General features: G+C 46.4%; 1 protein-coding gene across 1 annotated transcript in view; it reads right to left on the bottom strand.

The window, feature by feature from the left end:
* Window positions 1–4,523: 4,523 nt before the first annotated feature.
* Window positions 4,524–19,471, bottom strand: part of LOC135533000 (maternal embryonic leucine zipper kinase-like) — a 45,534-nt gene continuing 30,586 nt past the window's right edge. Inside the window, exons 16-19 of the mRNA XM_064960411.1 lie at window positions 13,615–13,777; window positions 7,915–8,018; window positions 6,515–6,602; window positions 4,524–4,943 (exon numbers count right to left, since the gene is read on the bottom strand). Coding sequence (XP_064816483.1) covers window positions 4,854–4,943; window positions 6,515–6,602; window positions 7,915–8,018; window positions 13,615–13,777 — 445 coding nt within the window. The 3' untranslated portion in view covers window positions 4,524–4,853. The remainder of the gene's footprint in view (window positions 4,944–6,514; window positions 6,603–7,914; window positions 8,019–13,614; window positions 13,778–19,471) is intronic.

Here is a 19,471-nt window from a genome sequence, read left to right on the forward strand (position 1 = left end):
GAGAGAGACAGAGGTTGAAGATAGAGAGAGAGACAGAGGGTGAGAGGGGGAGAGAGAGAGACAGAGGTTGAAGAGAGAAAGAGAGAGACAGAGAGAGAGAGGGGGAGAGAGAGAGACAGAGACAGAGGTTGAAGAGAGAGAGAAAGAGAGAGGGAGAAGAGAGAGAGAGGGAGAAGAGAGGGAAAGAGAGGGAGAAGAGAGAGAAAGAGACAGAGAGAGACAGAGGTTGAAGAGAGAGAGAGAGGTTGAAGAGAGAGAGAGAGACAGAGGGTGAGAGAGGAGTGGAGAATCATCTCTTATGTTTAGGCAGGTGACAGGTAGCGTCTGTTCCTGCTGGTGCCCCCTGCCCCTGGAGCGCACGAGCACACACCTCTACCCCCCCCAACCAGCGGGAGTCATTATCACAGCTGGGGGGGTGGGAGGGGGCAGTCACCACCCACCCTAAATGACCATCTCACCCCCCCCACCCCTCACCCCCTGCTGAGACCAAGAAGATCTCAGAAGAAACAACTGAGATGTGTTCATTAGAGCACACCGTAGAAAAACGTTTCGCAACAGAATTTATTTTTGTTTAGTGTAATGTAAGACAAACCCATATGTTTTACACAGTGAGTCCCATCTAGTGTAATATAGCGACACAGTGAGTCCCATCTAGTGTAATATAGCGACACAGTGAGTCCCATCTAGTGTAATATATATCTACAGTGATTCCCATCTAGTTTAATATATATCTACATATTGAGTCCCATCTAGTTGAATATATATCTACACAGTGATTCCCATCTAGTTTAATATATATCTACACAGTGAGTCCCATCTAGTGTAATATATATCTACACAGTGAGTCCCATCTAGTGTAATATATATCTACACAGTGATTCCCATCTAGTTTAATATATATCTACACAGTGAGTCCCATCTAGTGTAATATATATCTACACAGTGAGTCCCATCTAATGTAATATATATCTACACAGTGAGTCCCATCTAGTTTAATATATATCTACACAGTGAGTCCCATCTAGTGTAATATATATCTACACAGTGAGTCCCATCTAGTTTAATATATATCTACACAGTGAGTCCCATCTAGTGTAATATGTATCTACACAGTGAGTCCCATCTAGTGTAATATATATCTACACAGTGATTCCCATCTAGTTTAATATATATCTACACAGTGAGTCCCATCTAGTGTAATATATATCTACACAGTGATTCCCATCTAGTTTAATATATATCTACACAGTGAGTCCCATCTAGTGTAATATATATCTACACAGTGAGTCCCATCTAGTGTAATATATATCTACACAGTGAGTCCCATCTAGTTTAATATATATCTACACAGTGAGTCCCATCTAGTGTAATATATATCTACACAGTGAGTCCCATCTAGTTTAATATATATCTACACAGTGAGTCCCATCTAGTGTAATATATATCTACACAGTGAGTCCCATCTAGTGTAATATGTATCTACACAGTGAGTCCCATCTAGTGTAATATATATCTACACAGTGATTCCCATCTAGTTTAATATATATCTACACAGTGAGTCCCATCTAGTGTAATATATATCTACACAGTGAGTCCCATCTAGTGTAATATATATCTACACAGTGAGTCCCATCTAGTGTAATATATATCTACACAGTGAGTCCCATCTAGTGTAATATATATCTACACAGTGAGTCCCATCTAGTGTAATATATATCTACACAGTGAGTCCCATCTAGTGTAATATATATCTACACAGTGATTCCCATCTAGTTTAATATATATCTACACAGTGAGTCCCATCTAGTGTAATATATATCTACACAGTGAGTCCCATCTAGTGTAATATATATCTACACAGTGAGTCCCATCTAGTTTAATATATATCTACACAGTGAGTCCCATCTAGTTTAATATATATCTACACAGTGAGTCCCATCTAGTGTAATATATATCTACACATTGAGTCCCATCTAGTGTAATATATATCTACACAGTGATTCCCATCTAGTGTAATATATATCTACACAGTGATTCCCATCTAGTTTAATATATATCTACACATTGAGTCCCATCTAGTGTAATATATATCTACACAGTGAGTCCCATCTAGTGTAATATATATATATCTACACAGTGAGTCCCATCTAGTGTAATATATATCTACACAGTGAGTCCCATCTAGTGTAATATATTTCTACAATGAATCTGTATTGTCCATTTCAGAGCTGGAACGTCCAGGAGGGGTTTCTCTCCGGGAAAAGTCAACACAAACTCTCTCCAAACTCCATTTATTTTGATCCTTTACAATTATTTTACAATAAATCGTACACACAGACAAGACAGACAGATCATCTGAAACAAAGATAGTTCATTAAAACAACAACTTCTCCTACAAATGTAAAAGACATGATAGAGAAACAAGCAAATATGGATCCTGGTACTGGTCTATGTACAAACTAACAATCGCTGAATTAATGCTTTCGGTAAACTGGTATTCTGTGACGCTGAAAGGCTCTATGATATCGTAACACCTCAAAACTCCTTCCTGCTCCTGAATCAGTGGGGGGGAGGGAATAAAACGCGACACCTCAACTCCTTCCTGCTACTGAATCAGTGGGGGAGGGAATAAAACGCGACACCTCAACTCCTTCCTGCTACTGAATCAGTGGGGGGGAGGGAATAAAACGCGACACCTCAACTCTTTCCTGCTACTGAATCAGTGGGGGGGGAGGGAATAAAACGTAACACCTCAAAACTCCTTCCTGCTACTGAATCAGTGGGGGGGAGGGAATAAAACGTAACACCTCAAAACTCCTTCCTGCTACTGAATCAGTGGGGGGGAGGGAATAAAATGTAACACCTCAAAACTCCTTCCTGCTACTGAATCAGTGGGGGAGGGAATAAAACGCGACACCTCAAAACTCCTTCCTGCTACTGAATCAGTGGGGGGGAGGGAATAAAACCTAACACCTCAAAACTCCTTCCTGCTACTGAATCAGTGGGGGGGGAGGGAATAAAACGTAACACCTCAAAACTCCTTCCTGCTACTGAATCAGTGGGGGAGGGAATAAAACGTAACACCTCAAAACTCCTTCCTGCTACTGAATCAGTGGGGGGGAGGGAATAAAACGCGACACCTCAAAACTCCTTCCTGCTACTGAATCAGTGGGGGGGAATAAAACGCGACACCTCAACTCCTTCCTGCTACTGAATCCGTGGGGGGGAGGGAATAAAACGCGACACCTCAACTCCTTCCTGCTACTGAATCCGTGGGGGAGGGAATAAAACGCGACACCTCAACTCCTTCCTGCTACTGAATCAGTGGGGGGAGGGAATAAAACGCGACACCTCAACTCCTTCCTGCTACTGAATCAGTGGGGGGAGGGAATAAAAACGCGACACCTCAACTCCTTCCTGCTACTGAATCAGGGGGGGGGGAGGGAATAAAACGCGACACCTCAACTCCTTCCTGCTACTGAATCAGTGGGGGGGAGGGAATAAAACGCGACACCTTAAAGGAAACATGTTTAAGGAGGAAAGCAATGTCACCTGTAAAAGAGAGGAAGTGGTCATCTTATAAAAACACGACACTGATCTCAGGTCAGTTTTCACGCGGATCCCCCTACTAGTTAACTTATACTGCACTGGTTAAGGTTGAGGAAATGGAGACTGCTCCTGGATCTGTGCTTCTGTCGACAGGCACGAGAGCAGAAGGTGTCCAAACTCATTCCATGGAGGACAGTCATCTGCTGGTTTTAGTTTTCAATATGTGTCAGTATGAAGTCCTAGACAACCAGGTGAGGGGAGGTCCTAGACAACCAGGTGAGGGGAGGTCCTAGACAACCAGGTGAGGGGAGGTCCTAGACAACCAGGTGAGGGGGAGGTCCTAGACAACCAGGTGAGGGGAGGTCCTCGATCACCAGGTGAGGGGGAGGTCCTAGACAACCAGGTGAGGTCCTAGACAACCAGGTGAGGGGAGGTCCTAGACAACCAGGTGAGGGGAGGTCCTAGACAACCAGGTGAGGTCCTAGACAACCAGGTGAGGTCCTAGACAACCAGGTGAGGGGAGGTCCTAGACAACCAGGTGAGGGGAGGTCCTAGACAACCAGGTGAGGGGAGGTCCTAGACAACCAGGTGAGGAGAGGTCCTAGACAACCAGGTGAGGGGAGGTCCTAGACAACCAGGTGAGGGGAGGTCCTAGACAACCAGGTGAGGGGAGGTCCTAGACAACCAGGTGAGGGGGAGGTCCTAGACAACCAGGTGAGGGGGAGGTCCTAGACAACCAGGTGAGGGGAGGTCCTAGACAACCAGGTGAGGGGAGGTCCTCGATCACCAGGTGAGGGGAGGTCCTAGACAACCAGGTGAGGGGAGGTCCTCGATCACCAGGTGAGGGGAGGTCCTAGACAACCAGGTGAAGGGAGGTCCTAGATCACCAGGTGAGGGGAGGTCCTAGATCACCAGGTGAGGGGAGGTCCTAGACAACCAGGTGAGGGGAGGTCCTAGACAACCAGGTGAGGGGAGGTCCTCGATCACCAGGTGAGGGGAGGTCCTAGACAACCAGGTGAGGGGAGGTCCTCGATCACCAGGTGAGGGGAGGTCCTAGACAACCAGGTGAAGGGAGGTCCTAGATCACCAGGTGAGGGGAGGTCCTAGACAACCAGGTGAGGGGAGGTCCTAGACAACCAGGTGAGGGGAGGTCCTAACTAATCAGTGACCTTAATTTATCAATGAAGTACAAGGGAGGAGTGAACCTGCAGACACTCTGCCCTACATGGAATTTAGTTAAGACACCGGCTTTAGGTGCTGGAACGTGGACAGGATGTGATATCATCGACAGGAAGTAGTGTCGTCTAGATGCTGGACGTAGAGAGAATGTCCTCCACCAGGTGTTTGTAAACCCAAGAGTCTCCCTTCAGCCGCTGTCTCCTCACACACACCACCTACAACACACAGCATCAATAACCAACACAATCAATAATGTGATCCCTACTGGGTGTCAGTAATCAATAACCTACAACACACAGCATCAATCATCAATAACCAACACAAACAATCAATAATGTGATCCCTACTGGGTGTCAGTAATCAATAATGTGATCCCTACTGGGTGTCAGTAATCAATAACCTACAACACACAGCATCAATCATCAATAACCAACACAATCAATAACGTGATCCCTGCTGGGTGTCAGTAATCAATAACCTACAACACACAGCATCAATAACCAACACAATCAATAACGTGATCCCTGCTGGGTGTCAGTAATCAATAACCTACAACACACAGCATCAATAACCAACACAATCAATAATGTGATCCCTACTGGGTGTCAGTAATCAATAATGTGATCCCTACTGGGTGTCAGTAATCAATAACCTACAACACACATCAGTAATCAATAACGTGATCCCTGCTGGGTGTCAGTAATCAATAACCTACAACACACAGCATCAATCATCAATAACCAACACAAACAATCAATAACGTGATCCCTGCTGGGTGTCAGTAATCAATAACCTACAACACACATCAGTAATCAATAATGTGATCCCTACTGGGTGTTAGTAATCAATAATGTGATCCCTGCTGGGTGTCAGTAATCAATAATGTGATCCCTACTGGGTGTCAGTAATCAATAATGTGATCCCTACTGGGTGTCAGTAATCAATAATGTGATCCCTGCTGGGTGTCAGTAATCAATAATGTGATCCCTACTGGGTGTCAGTAATCAATAATGTGATCCCTACTGGGTGTCAGTAATCAATAATGTGATCCCTACTGGGTGTCAGTAATCAATAATGTGATCTCTACTGGGTGTCAGTAATCAATAATGTGATCCCTACTGGGTGTCAGTAATCAATAATGTGATCCCTACTGGGTGTCAGTAATCAATGTGATCCCTACTGGGTGTCAGTAATCAATAACGTGATCCCTACTGGGTGTCAGTAATCAATAACGTGATCCCTGCTGGGTGTCAGTAATCAATAACGTGATCCCTGCTGGGTGTCAGTAATCAATAATGTGATCCCTACTGGGTGTCAGTAATCAATAACGTGATCCCTGCTGGGTGTCAGTAATCAATAATGTGATCCCTACTGGGTGTCAGTAATCAATAATGTGATCCCTACTGGGTGTCAGTAATCAATAATGTGATCCCTACTGGGTGTTAGTAATCAATAATGTGATCCCTACTGGGTGTCAGTAATCAATAATGTGATCCCTGCTGGGTGTCAGTAATCAATAACGTGATCCCTACTGGGTGTCAGTAATCAATAATGTGATCCCTACTGGGTGTCAGTAATCAATAATGTGATCCCTACTGGGTGTCAGTAATCAATAATGTGATCCCTACTGGGTGTCAGTAATCAATGTGATCCCTACTGGGCGTCAGTAATCAATAATGTGATCCCTACTGGGTGTCAGTAATCAATAACCTACAATGGTCCACTGTGGCAGCAAGATGCTGGTCACTAACCATCAATAACCCGATCAGTAGTAATCAATATGTACCTCAGGTCTGTGCAGCAGACACACCTCCAGCTCAAACGCCATGGTTACCTTCCCAAAGTCCCCCTGGGTGCGACACTTCAGAGTATAGCTGGGGGGGAGAGGACAGTCTGTTTAACGGGAATATTTGAGGGAGAAAGATGGAGACACTGAGAAGAAAAGCTGAGAGAGAGAAAGATGGAGAGAGAGAAGAAAAGCTGAGAGAGAAAGATGGAGACACTGAGAAGAAAAGCTGAGGGAGAAAGATGGAGACACTGAGAAGAAAAGCTGAGGGAGAAAGATGGAGAGAGAGAAGAAAAGCTGAGGTAGAAAGATGGAGAGAGAGAAGAAAAGCTGAGGGAGAGAAAGATGGAGAGAATGAGAAGAAAAGCTGAGGGAGAAAGATGGAGACACTGAGAAGAAAAGCTGAGGGAGAAAGATGGAGACACTGAGAAGAAAAGCTGAGGGAGAAAGATGGAGACACTGAGAAGAAAAGCTGAGGGAGAAAGATGGAGACACTGAGAAGAAAAGCTGAGAGAGAAAGATGGAGAAAGAGAAGAAAAGCTGAGAAAGATGGAGAGAGAAGAAAAGCTGAGAGAGAAAGATGGAGACACTGAGAAGAAAAGCTGAGAGAGAAAGATGGAGAGAGAGAAGAAAAGCTGAGGGAGAGAAAGATGGAGAGAGAGAAGAAAAGCTGAGGGAGAAAGATGGAGACACTGAGAAGAAAAGCAGATGGAGAAAGATGGAGAGAGAGAAGAAAAGCTGAGGGAGAAAGATGGAGACACTGAGAAGAAAAGCTGAGAGAGAAAGATGGAGACACTGAGAAGAAAAGCTGAGGTAGAAAGATGGAGACACTGAGAAGAAAAGCTGAGAGAGAAAGATGGAGACACTGAGAAGAAAAGCTGAGAGAGAAAGATGGAGAGACTGAGAAGAAAAGCTGAGAGAGAAAGATGGAGACACTGAGAAGAAAAGCTGAGGTAGAAAGATGGAGACACTGAGAAGAAAAGCTGAGAGAGAAAGATGGAGACACTGAGAAGAAAAGCTGAGAGAGAAAGATGGAGAGACTGAGAAGAAAAGCTGAGGGAGAAAGATGGAGACACTGAGAAGAAAAGCTGAGGGAGAAAGATGGAGAAATAGAAGAAAAGCTGAGGGAGAAAGATGGAGAGAGAAGAAAAGCTGAGGTAGAAAGATGGAGAGAGAAGAAAAGCTGAGGGAGAAAGATGGAGAAATAGAAGAAAAGCTGAGGGAGAAAGATGGAGACACTGAGAAGAAAAGCTGAGGGAGAAAGATGGAGACACTGAGAAGAAAAGCTGAGGGAGAAAGATGGAGAGAGAGAAGAAAAGCTGAGGGAGAAAGATGGAGACACTGAGAAGAAAAGCTCCACTGTCTCAGATCAGTGCCTAAAAAGTGTGTGCGGGCCTCACCCTTTCTGTGCGAAGTCTACGTGTTTCTCCGGTAGAATGGAGAGGATCTGGTTCAACACCTGGTCTGGGTTGGTCTGACTGGTCAACGTTACATTGTACTGGGCCTGGGGAGAGGAGTTTAATGTAAGACTGATTGTTCCTTGATCCTATAGGGGGGTGTCTATATATATGTACCTTGATCCTATAGGGGGGTGTCTATATATATATATATATATATCTTGATCCTATATGGGGCGGCAGGGTAGCCTAGTGGTTAGAGCGTTGGACTAGTAACAGGAAGGTTGCAAGTTCAAATCCCCGAGCTGACAAGGTACAAATCTGTCGTTCTGCTCCTGAACAGGAGCTGAACACTGTTCCTAGACCAGTTAACCCCACTGTTCCTAGACCAGTTAACCCCACTGTTCCTAGACCAGTTAAACCCACTGTTCCTAGACCAGTTAAACCCACTGTTCCTAGACCAGTTAACCCCACTGTTCCTAGACCAGTTAACCCACTGTTCCTAGACCAGTTAACCCCACTGTTCCTAGACCAGTTAACCCACTGTTCCTAGACCAGTTAACCCCACTGTTCCTAGACCAGTCCTAGGCCGTCATTGAAAATAAGAATTTGTTCTTAACTGACTTGCCTGGTGAAATAAAGGTTAAAAAAAAGGGGGTGTCTATATATAGGTACCTTGATCCTATAGGGGGTGTCTATATATAGGTACCTTGATCCTGTAGGGGGTGTCTATATATATGTACCTTGATCCTGTAGGGGGTGTCTATATATAGTTACCTTGATCCTATAGGGGGTGTCTATATATAGGTACCTGGATCCTATAGGGGGTGTCTATATGACCCTGTGGGGGGGTGTCTATATATAGGTAGCTTGACCCTGTAGGGGGTGTCTATATATAGGTACCTTGATCCTATAGGGGGTGTCTATATATATGTACCTTGATCCTATAGGGGGTGTCTATATACATGTACCTTGATCCTATAGGGGGTGTCTATATATATGTACCTTGATCCTATAGGGGGGTGTCTATATATATATATATATATCTTGATCCTATATGGGGCGGCAGGGTAGCCTAGTGGTTAGAGCGTTGGACTAGTAACAGGAAGGTTGCAAGTTCAAATCCCCGAGCTGACAAGGTACAAATCTGTCGTTCTGCTCCTGAACAGGAGCTGAACACTGTTCCTAGACCAGTTAAACCCACTGTTCCTAGACCAGTTAACCCCACTGTTCCTAGACCAGTTAACCCCACTGTTCCTAGACCAGTTAACCCCACTGTTCCTAGACCAGTTAAACCCACTGTTCCTAGACCAGTTAACCCCACTGTTCCTAGACCAGTTAACCCCACTGTTCCTAGACCAGTTAACCCCACTGTTCCTAGACCAGTTAACCCCACTGTTCCTAGACCAGTTAACCCACTGTTCCTAGACCAGTTAACCCCACTGTTCCTAGACCAGTTAACCCCACTGTTCCTAGACCAGTTAACCCCACTGTTCCTAGACCAGTTAACCCCACTGTTCCTAGACCAGTTAACCCCACTGTTCCTAGACCAGTTAACCCCACTGTTCCTAGACCAGTCCTAGGCCGTCATTGAAAATAAGAATTTGTTCTTAACTGACTTGCCTGGTGAAATAAAGGTTAAAAAAAAAGGGGGTGCCTATATATATGTACCTTGATCCTGTAGGGGGTGTCTATATATATGTACCTTGATCCTGTAGGGGGTGTCTATATATAGTTACCTTGATCCTATAGGGGGTGTCTATATATAGGTACCTGGATCCTATAGGGGGTGTCTATATGACCCTGTGGGGGGGTGTCTATATATAGGTAGCTTGACCCTGTAGGGGGTGTCTATATATAGGTACCTTGATCCTATAGGGGGTGTCTATATATATGTACCTTGATCCTATAGGGGGTGTCTATATACATGTACCTTGATCCTATAGGGGGTGTCTATATATATGTACCTTGATCCTATAGGGGGTGTCTATATATATGTACCTTGATCCTATAGGGGGTGTCTATATATATATGTACCTTGATCCTATAGGGGGTGTCTATATGTGTCTATATATATATATACCTTGACCCTGTAGGGGGTGTCTATATATATTTACATTGACCCTGTAGGGGGTGTCTATATATAGGTACCTGGATCCTATAGGGTGTTTATATATATGTACCTTGATCCTATAGGGGGTGTCTATATTTATGTACCTAAATCCTGTAGGGGGTGTCTATATATAGGTACCTTGATCCTATAGGGGGTGTCTAAATATAGGTACCTTGATCCTGTAGGGGGTGTCTATATATAGTTACCTTGATCCTATAGGGGGTGTCTATATATAGGTAACTGTATCCTATAGGGGGCGTCTATATGACCCTGTGGGGGTGTCTATATATATTTACCTTGACCCTGTAGGGGGTGTCTATATATAGTTACCTTGATCCTATAGGGGGTGTCTATATATAGTTACCTTGATCCTATAGGGGGTGTCTATATATAGGTAACTGTATCCTATAGGGGGCGTCTATATGACCCTGTGGGGGGTGTCTATATATAGGTACCTTGATCCTATAGGGGGTGTCTATATATAGGTACCTTGATCCTATAGGGGGTGTCTATATATATGTACCTTGATCCTATAGGGGGTGTCTATATATATGTACCTAAATCCTGTAGGGGGTGTCTATATATAGGTACCTTGATCCTATAGGGGGGTGTCTATATATAGGTACCTTGATCCTATAGGGGGTGTCTATATATAGGTACCTTGATCCTGTAGGGGGTGTCTAAATATAGGTACCTTGATCCTATAGGGGGTGTCTATATATAGGTACCTTGATCCTGTAGGGGGGTGTCTATATATAGGTACCTTGATCCTATAGGGGGTGTCTATATATAGGTACCTTGATCCTGTAGGGGGTGTCTAAATATAGGTACCTTGATCCTATAGGGGGTGTCTATATATATGTACATTGATCCTATAGGGGGTGTCTATATACATGTACCTTGATCCTATAGGGGGTGTCTATATATATGTACCTTGATCCTATAGGGGGTGTCTATATATATATGTACCTTGATCCTATAGGGGGTGTCTATATGTGTCTATATATATATATACCTTGACCCTGTAGGGGGTGTCTATATATATTTACATTGACCCTGTAGGGGGTGTCTATATATAGGTACCTGGATCCTATAGGGTGTTTATATATATGTACCTTGATCCTATAGGGGGTGTCTATATATATGTACCTAAATCCTGTAGGGGGTGTCTATATATAGGTACCTTGATCCTATAGGGGGTGTCTATATATAGGTACCTTGATCCTGTAGGGGGTGTCTATATATAGGTAACTGTATCCTATAGGGGGCGTCTATATATAGGTAACTGTATCCTATAGGGGGCGTCTATATGACCCTGTGGGGGGGTGTCTAAATATAGGTACCTTGATCCTATAGGGGGTGTCTATATATAGGTACCTTGATCCTATAGGGGGTGTCTATATATAGGTACCTTGATCCTGTAGGGGGTGTCTATATGATCCTGTAGGGGGTGTCTATATATAGGTACCTTGATCCTATAGGGGGTGTCTATATATAGGTACCTTGATCCTATAGGGGGTGTCTATATATAGGTACCTTGATCCTGTAGGGGGTGTCTATATATAGGTACCTTGATCCTATAGGGGGTGTCTATATATAGGTACCTTGATCCTGTAGGGGGTGTCTAAATATAGGTACCTTGATCCTATAGGGGGTGTCTATATATAGGTACCTTGATCCTATAGGGGGTGTCTAAATATAGGTACCTTGATCCTATAGGGGGTGTCTATATATAGGTACCTTGATCCTATAGGGGGTGTCTAAATATAGGTACCTTGATCCTATAGGGGGTGTCTATATATAGGTACCTTGATCCTATAGGGGGTGTCTAAATATAGGTACCTTGATCCTGTAGGGGGTGTCTATATATAGGTACCTTGATCCTATAGGGGGTGTCTATATATAGGTACCTTGATCCTATAGGGGGTGTCTATATATGTGTACCTTGATCCTGTAGGGGGTGTCTATATATAGGTACCTGGATCCTATAGGGTGTCTATATGACACTGTAGGGGGGTGTCTATATATAGGTACCTGTATCCTATAGGGGGTGTCTATATGACACTGTAGGGGGGTGTCTATATATAGGTACCTGTATCCTATAGGGGGTGTCTATGACACTGTAGGGGGGTGTCTATATATAGGTACCTGTATCCTGTAGGGGGTGTCTATATATAGGTACCTGTATCCTATAGGGGGTGTCTATATGACCCTGTAGGGGGGTGTCTATATATAGGTAGCTTGACCCTGTAGGGGGTGTCTATATATAGGTACCTGTATCCTATAGGGGGTGTCTATATATATGTACCTGTATCCTATAGGGGGTGTCTATATGACCCTGTAGGGGGGTGTCTATATAGGTGCCTGTATCCTATAGGGGTTGTCTAGATGACCCTGTAGGGGGGTGTCTATATATAGGTACCTTGATCCTATAGGGGGTGTTTATATATAGGTACCTTGATCCTATAGGGGGTGTCTATATGATCCTGTAGGGGATGTCTATATATAGGTACCTTGATCCTATAGGGGGTGTCTATATGATCCTGTAGGGGATGTCTATATATAGGTACCTTGATCCTATAGGGGGTGTCTATATATATGTACCTTGATCCTATAGGGGGGTGTCTATATATAGTTACCTTGATCCTATAGGGGGTGTCTATATATAGGTATCTTGATCCTGTAGGGGGTGTCTATATATAGGTACCTTGATCCTATAGGGGGTGTCTATATATAGGTACCTTGATCCTATAGGGGGTGTCTATATATATGTACCTTGATCCTGTAGGGGGTGTCTATATATAGGTACCTTGATCCTATAGGGGGTGTCTATATATATGTACCTTGATCCTATAGGGGGGTGTCTATATATAGTTACCTTGATCCTATAGGGGGTGTCTATATATAGGTACCTTGATCCTGTAGGGGGTGTCTATATATAGGTACCTTGATCCTATAGGGGGTGTCTATATATAGGTACCTTTTATCCTATAGGGGGTGTCTATATATGTGTACCTTGATCCTATAGGGGGTGTCTATATATAGGTACCTGGATCCTATAGGGTGTCTATATATATGTACCTTGATCCTGTAGGGGGTGTCTATATATAGTTACCTTGATCCTATAGGGGGTGTCTATATGACCCTGTAGGGTGGTGTCTATATAGGTACCTGTATCCTATAGGGGGTGTCTATATGACCCTGTAGGGGGTGTCTATATATAGGTACCTGGATCCTATAGGGGGTGTCTATATATAGTTACCTTGATCGTGTAGGGTGTCTATATATAGTTACCTTGATCCTGTAGGGGGTGTCTATATATAGTTACCTTGATCCTATAGGGGGTGTCTATATATAGGTACCTGTATCCTATAGGGGGTGTCTATATATAGGTACCTGTATCCTATAGGGGGCGTCTATATGACCCTGTAGGAGGGTGTCTATATATAGGTAGCTTGACCCTGTAGGGGGTGTCTATATATATGTACCTTGATCCTATAGGGGGTGTCTATATATATGTACCTTGATCCTATAGGGGGTTTCTATATATAGGTACCTTGATCCTAGAGGGGGTGTCTATATATAGGTACCTTGATCCTGCGTGGTCCGTCCCGCAGCCCTCGTCTCTTGCTGGGTGTGAGCAAGGTGATGACTTTATCCAGCCCTCTCTCCAGACTGCCGAAAACCTTCCCCCCCCTTCTCTTCTGGCTGCTGTCCCCCCGAGACGCCCCCGCCAGGTCTAACGACCGGGACCTAAGAGAAGGACGGAAGGAGGGAGGGGACAATGATCTCAAGACCAGTGGTTCTTTTTTTAAACAATTTTTCTCCCCAACTTCCTGATTTCCAATTGGATGTTACGATCTCGTCTGATCGCAGCAACTCCCCCCAACGGACTCGGGAGAGGTCGAAGTTCGAGAGTCAAGCGTCCTCCCGAAAACATCACCCGTCAAGCCTCTCTAATTCTTAACACACTGCTCAGTTAACCCTGACTCCTGACTCTACCACAGAAAGAACCTCGGGATAGAATGGATACTTTCTGTTGTCGGTCTTTATCGAGTCATCATCAGTAACCTTCTCTCTGGGCTGAAGGCCAGCTCTCCTTCTACCTTCTCTCTGGGCTGAAGGCCAGCTCTCCTTCTACCTTCTCTCTGGGCTGAAGGCCAGCTCTCCTTCTACCTTCTCTCTGGGCTGAAGGCCAGTACCTCCATCATACTTTCTCTCTGGGCTGAAGGCCAGTATCTCCATCATAATTTCTCTCTGGGCTGAAGGCCAGTATCTCCATCATACCTTCTCTCTGGGCTGAAGGCCAGCTCTCCTTCTACCTTCTCTCTGGGCTGAAGGCCAGTACCTCCATCATACCTTCTCTCTGGGCTGAAGGCCAGTATCTCCATCATACCATCTCTCTGGGCTGAAGGCCAGCTCTCCTTCTACCTTCTCTCTGGGCTGAAGGCCAGCATCTCCATCATACCTTCTCTCTAGGCTGAAGGCCAGCATCTCCATCATACCTTCTCTCTGGGCTGAAGGCCAGCATATCCTTCTCTCTGGGCTGAAGGCCAGTATTTCCATCATACCTTCTCTCTGGGCTGAAGGCCAGTATTTCCATCATACCTTCTCTCTGGGCTGAAGGCCAGCATCTCCATCATACCTTCTCTCTGGGCTGAAGGACAGTATCTCCATCATACCTTCTCTCTGGGCTGAAGGCCAGCATCTCCATCATACCGTCTCTCTGGGCTGAAGGCCAGTATCTCCATCATACCTTCTCTCTGGGCTGCAGGCCAGTATTTCCATCATACCTTCTCTCTGGGCTGAAGGCCAGTATCTCCATCATACCTTCTCTCTGGGCTGAAGGCCAGTATCTCCTTCTCTCTGGGCTGAAGGCCAGTATCTCCATCATACCTTCTCTCTGGGCTGAAGGCCAGTATCTCCATCATACCTTCTCTCTCGGCTGAAGGCCAGTATCTCCTTCTCTCTGGGCTGAAGGCCAGCATCTCCATCATACCTTCTCTCTGGGCTGCAGGCCAGTATTTCCACCATACCTTCTCTCTCGGCTGAAGGCCAGTATCTCCTTCTCTCTGGGCTGAAGGCCAGCATCTCCATCATACCTTCTCTCTGGGCTGAAGGCCAGTATTTCCATCATACCTTCTCTCTGGGCTGAAGGCCAGTATTTCCATCATACCTTCTCTCTGGGCTGAAGGCCAGCATCTCCATCATACCTTCTCTCTGGGCTGAAGGACAGTACCTCCATCATACTTTCTCTCTGGGCTGAAGGCCAGTATCTCCATCATAATTTCTCTCTGGGCTGAAGGCCAGTATCTCCATCATACCTTCTCTCTGGGCTGAAGGCCAGCTCTCCTTCTACTTTCTCTCTGGGCTGAAGGCCAGTACCTCCATCATACCTTCTCTCTGGGCTGAAGGCCAGTATCTCCATCATACCTTCTCTCTGGGCTGAAGGCCAGTATCTCCATCATACCATCTCTCTGGGCTGAAGGCCAGCTCTCCTTCTACCTTCTCTCTGGGCTGAAGGCCAGCATCTCCATCATACCTTCTCTCTAGGCTGAAGGCCAGCATCTCCATCATACCTTCTCTCTGGGCAGAAGGCCAGTATTTCCATCATACCTTCTCTCTGGGCTGAAGGCCAGCATCTCCATCATACCTTCTCTCTGGGCTGAAGGCCAGCATCTCCATCATACCTTCTCTCTGGGCTGAAGGCCAGCATCTCCATCATACCTTCTCTCTCGGCTGAAGGCCAGTATATCCTTCTCTCTGGGCTGAAGGCCAGTATCTCCATCATACCTTCTCTCTGGGCTGCAGGCCAGTATTTCCACCATACCTTCTCTCTCGGCTGAAGGCCAGTATCTCCTTCTCTCTGGGCTGAAGGCCAGCATCTCCATCATACCTTCTCTCTGGGCTGAAGGCCAGTATTTCCATCATACCTTCTCTCTCGGCTGAAGGCCAGTATCTCCTTCTCTCTGGGCTGAAGGCCAGCATCTCCATCATACCTTCTCTCTGGGCTGCAGGCCAGTATTTCCATCATACCTTCTCCCTCGGCTGAAGGCCAGTATCTCCTTTCTCTGGGCTGAAGGCAAGTATCTCCATCATACCTCTCTCTGGGCTGAAGGCCAGTATCTCCTTCTCTCTGGGCTGAAGGCCAGCATCTCCATCATACCTTCTCTCTGGGCTGAAGGCCAGTATCTCCTTCTCTCTGGGCTGTAGGCCAGTATCTCCATCATATCTTCTCTCTGGGCTGAAGGCCAGTATCTGCTTCTCTCTGGGCTGTAGGCCAGTATCTCCATCATACCTTCTCTCTGGGCTGAAGGCCAGTATCTCCTTCATACCTTCTCTCTGGGCTGAAGGCCAGCATCTCCATCATACCTTCTCTCTGGGCTGAAGGCCAGTATCTCCATCATACCTTCTCTCTGGGCTGAAGGCCAGTATCTCCATCATACCTTCTCTCTGGGCTGAAGGCCAGTATCTCCATCATACCTTCTCTCTGGGCTGAAGGCCAGTATCTCCTTCTCTCTGGGCTGAAGGCCAGTATCTCCTTCTCTCTGGGCTGAAGGCCAGTATCTCCATCATACCTTCTCTCTGGGCTGAAGGCCAATATCTCCATCATACCTTCTCTCTGGGCTGAAGGCCAGTATATCCTTCTCTCTGGGCTGGCCAGCATCTCCATCATACCTTCTCTCTGGGCTGAAGGCCAGCATCTCCATCATACCTTCTCTCTGGGCTGAAGGCCAGCATCTCCATCATACCTTCTCTCTGGGCTGAAGGCCAGCATCACCATCATACCTTCTCTCTGGGCTGAAGGCCAGCATCTCCATCATACCTTCTCTCTGGGCTGAAGGCCAGTATCTCCATCATACCTTCTCTATGGGCTGAAGGACAGTATATCCTTCTCTCTGGGCTGAAGGCCAGTATCTCCATCATACCTTCTCTCTGGGATGAAGGCCAGTATTTCCATCATACCTTCTCTCTGGGCTGAAGGCCAGTATTTCCATCATACCTTCTCTCTGGGCTGAAGGCCAGCATCTCCATCATACCTTCTCTCTGGGCTGAAGGACAGTATCTCCATCATACCTTCTCTCTGGGCTGAAGGCCAGCATCTCCATCATACCGTCTCTCTGGGCTGAAGGCCAGTATCTCCATCATACCTTCTCTCTGGGCTGCAGGCCAGTATTTCCATCATACCTTCTCTCTGGGCTGAAGGCCAGTATCTCCATCATACCTTCTCTCTGGGCTGAAGGCCAGTATCTCCTTCTCTCTGGGCTGAAGGCCAGTATCTCCATCATACCTTCTCTCTGGGCTGAAGGCCAGTATCTCCATCATACCTTCTCTCTCGGCTGAAGGCCAGTATCTCCTTCTCTCTGGGCTGAAGGCCAGCATCTCCATCATACCTTCTCTCTGGGCTGCAGGCCAGTATTTCCACCATACCTTCTCTCTCGGCTGAAGGCCAGTATCTCCTTCTCTCTGGGCTGAAGGCCAGCATCTCCATCATACCTTCTCTCTGGGCTGAAGGCCAGTATTTCCATCATACCTTCTCTCTGGGCTGAAGGCCAGTATTTCCATCATACCTTCTCTCTGGGCTGAAGGCCAGCATCTCCATCATACCTTCTCTCTGGGCTGAAGGACAGTACCTCCATCATACTTTCTCTCTGGGCTGAAGGCCAGTATCTCCATCATAATTTCTCTCTGGGCTGAAGGCCAGTATCTCCATCATACCTTCTCTCTGGGCTGAAGGCCAGCTCTCCTTCTACTTTCTCTCTGGGCTGAAGGCCAGTACCTCCATCATACCTTCTCTCTGGGCTGAAGGCCAGTATCTCCATCATACCTTCTCTCTGGGCTGAAGGCCAGTATCTCCATCATACCATCTCTCTGGGCTGAAGGCCAGCTCTCCTTCTACCTTCTCTCTGGGCTGAAGGCCAGCATCTCCATCATACCTTCTCTCTAGGCTGAAGGCCAGCATCTCCATCATACCTTCTCTCTGGGCAGAAGGCCAGTATTTCCATCATACCTTCTCTCTGGGCTGAAGGCCAGCATCTCCATCATACCTTCTCTCTGGGCTGAAGGCCAGCATCTCCATCATACCTTCTCTCTGGGCTGAAGGCCAGCATCTCCATCATACCTTCTCTCTCGGCTGAAGGCCAGTATATCCTTCTCTCTGGGCTGAAGGCCAGTATCTCCATCATACCTTCTCTCTGGGCTGCAGGCCAGTATTTCCACCATACCTTCTCTCTCGGCTGAAGGCCAGTATCTCCTTCTCTCTGGGCTGAAGGCCAGCATCTCCATCATACCTTCTCTCTGGGCTGAAGGCCAGTATTTCCATCATACCTTTCTCTCTCGGCTGAAGGCCAGTATCTCCTTCTCTCTGGGCTGAAGGCCAGCATCTCCATCATACCTTCTCTCTGGGCTGCAGGCCAGTATTTCCATCATACCTTCTCCCTCGGCTGAAGGCCAGTATCTCCTTCTCTCTGGGCTGAAGGCCAGTATCTCCATCATACCTTCTCTCTGGGCTGAAGGCCAGTATCTCCTTCTCTGGGCTGAAGGCCAGCATCTCCATCATACCTTCTCTCTGGGCTGAAGGCCAGTATCTCCTTCTCTCTGGGCTGTAGGCCAGTATCTCCATCATATCTTCTCTCTGGGCTGAAGGCCAGTATCTGCTTCTCTCTGGGCTGTAGGCCAGTATCTCCATCATACCTTCTCTCTGGGCTGAAGGCCAGTATCTCCTTCATACCTTCTCTCTGGGCTGAAGGCCAGCATCTCCATCATACCTTCTCTCTGGGCTGAAGGCCAGTATCTCCATCATACCTTCTCTCTGGGCTGAAGGCCAGTATCTCCATCATACCTTCTCTCTGGGCTGAAGGCCAGTATCTCCATCATACCTTCTCTCTGGGCTGAAGGCCAGTATCTCCTTCTCTCTGGGCTGAAGGCCAGTATCTCCTTTCTCTGGGCTGAAGGCCAGTATCTCCATCATACCTTCTCTCTGGGCTGAAGGCCAATATCTCCATCATACCTTCTCTCTGGGCTGAAGGCCAGTATATCCTTCTCTCTGGGCTGGCCAATATCTCCATCATACCTTCTCTCTGGGCTGAAGGCCAGTATCTCCATCATACCTTCTCTCTGGGCTGAAGGACAGTATATCCTTCTCTCTGGGCTGAAGGCCAGCATCTCCATCATACCTTCTCTCTGGGCTGAAGGACAGTACCTCCATCATACTTTCTCTCTGGGCTGAAGGCCAGTATCTCCATCATAATTTCTCTCTGGGCTGAAGGCCAGTATCTCCATCATACCTTCTCTCTGGGCTGAAGGCCAGCTCTCCTTCTACTTTCTCTCTGGGCTGAAGGCCAGTACCTCCATCATACCTTCTCTCTGGGCTGAAGGCCAGTATCTCCATCATACCTTCTCTCTGGGCTGAAGGCCAGTATCTCCATCATACCATCTCTCTGGGCT

This window comes from Oncorhynchus masou, unplaced genomic scaffold (assembly GCF_036934945.1).
Source record: "Oncorhynchus masou masou isolate Uvic2021 unplaced genomic scaffold, UVic_Omas_1.1 unplaced_scaffold_2150, whole genome shotgun sequence".
NCBI classification, from domain to species: Eukaryota; Metazoa; Chordata; class Actinopteri; order Salmoniformes; family Salmonidae; genus Oncorhynchus; species Oncorhynchus masou.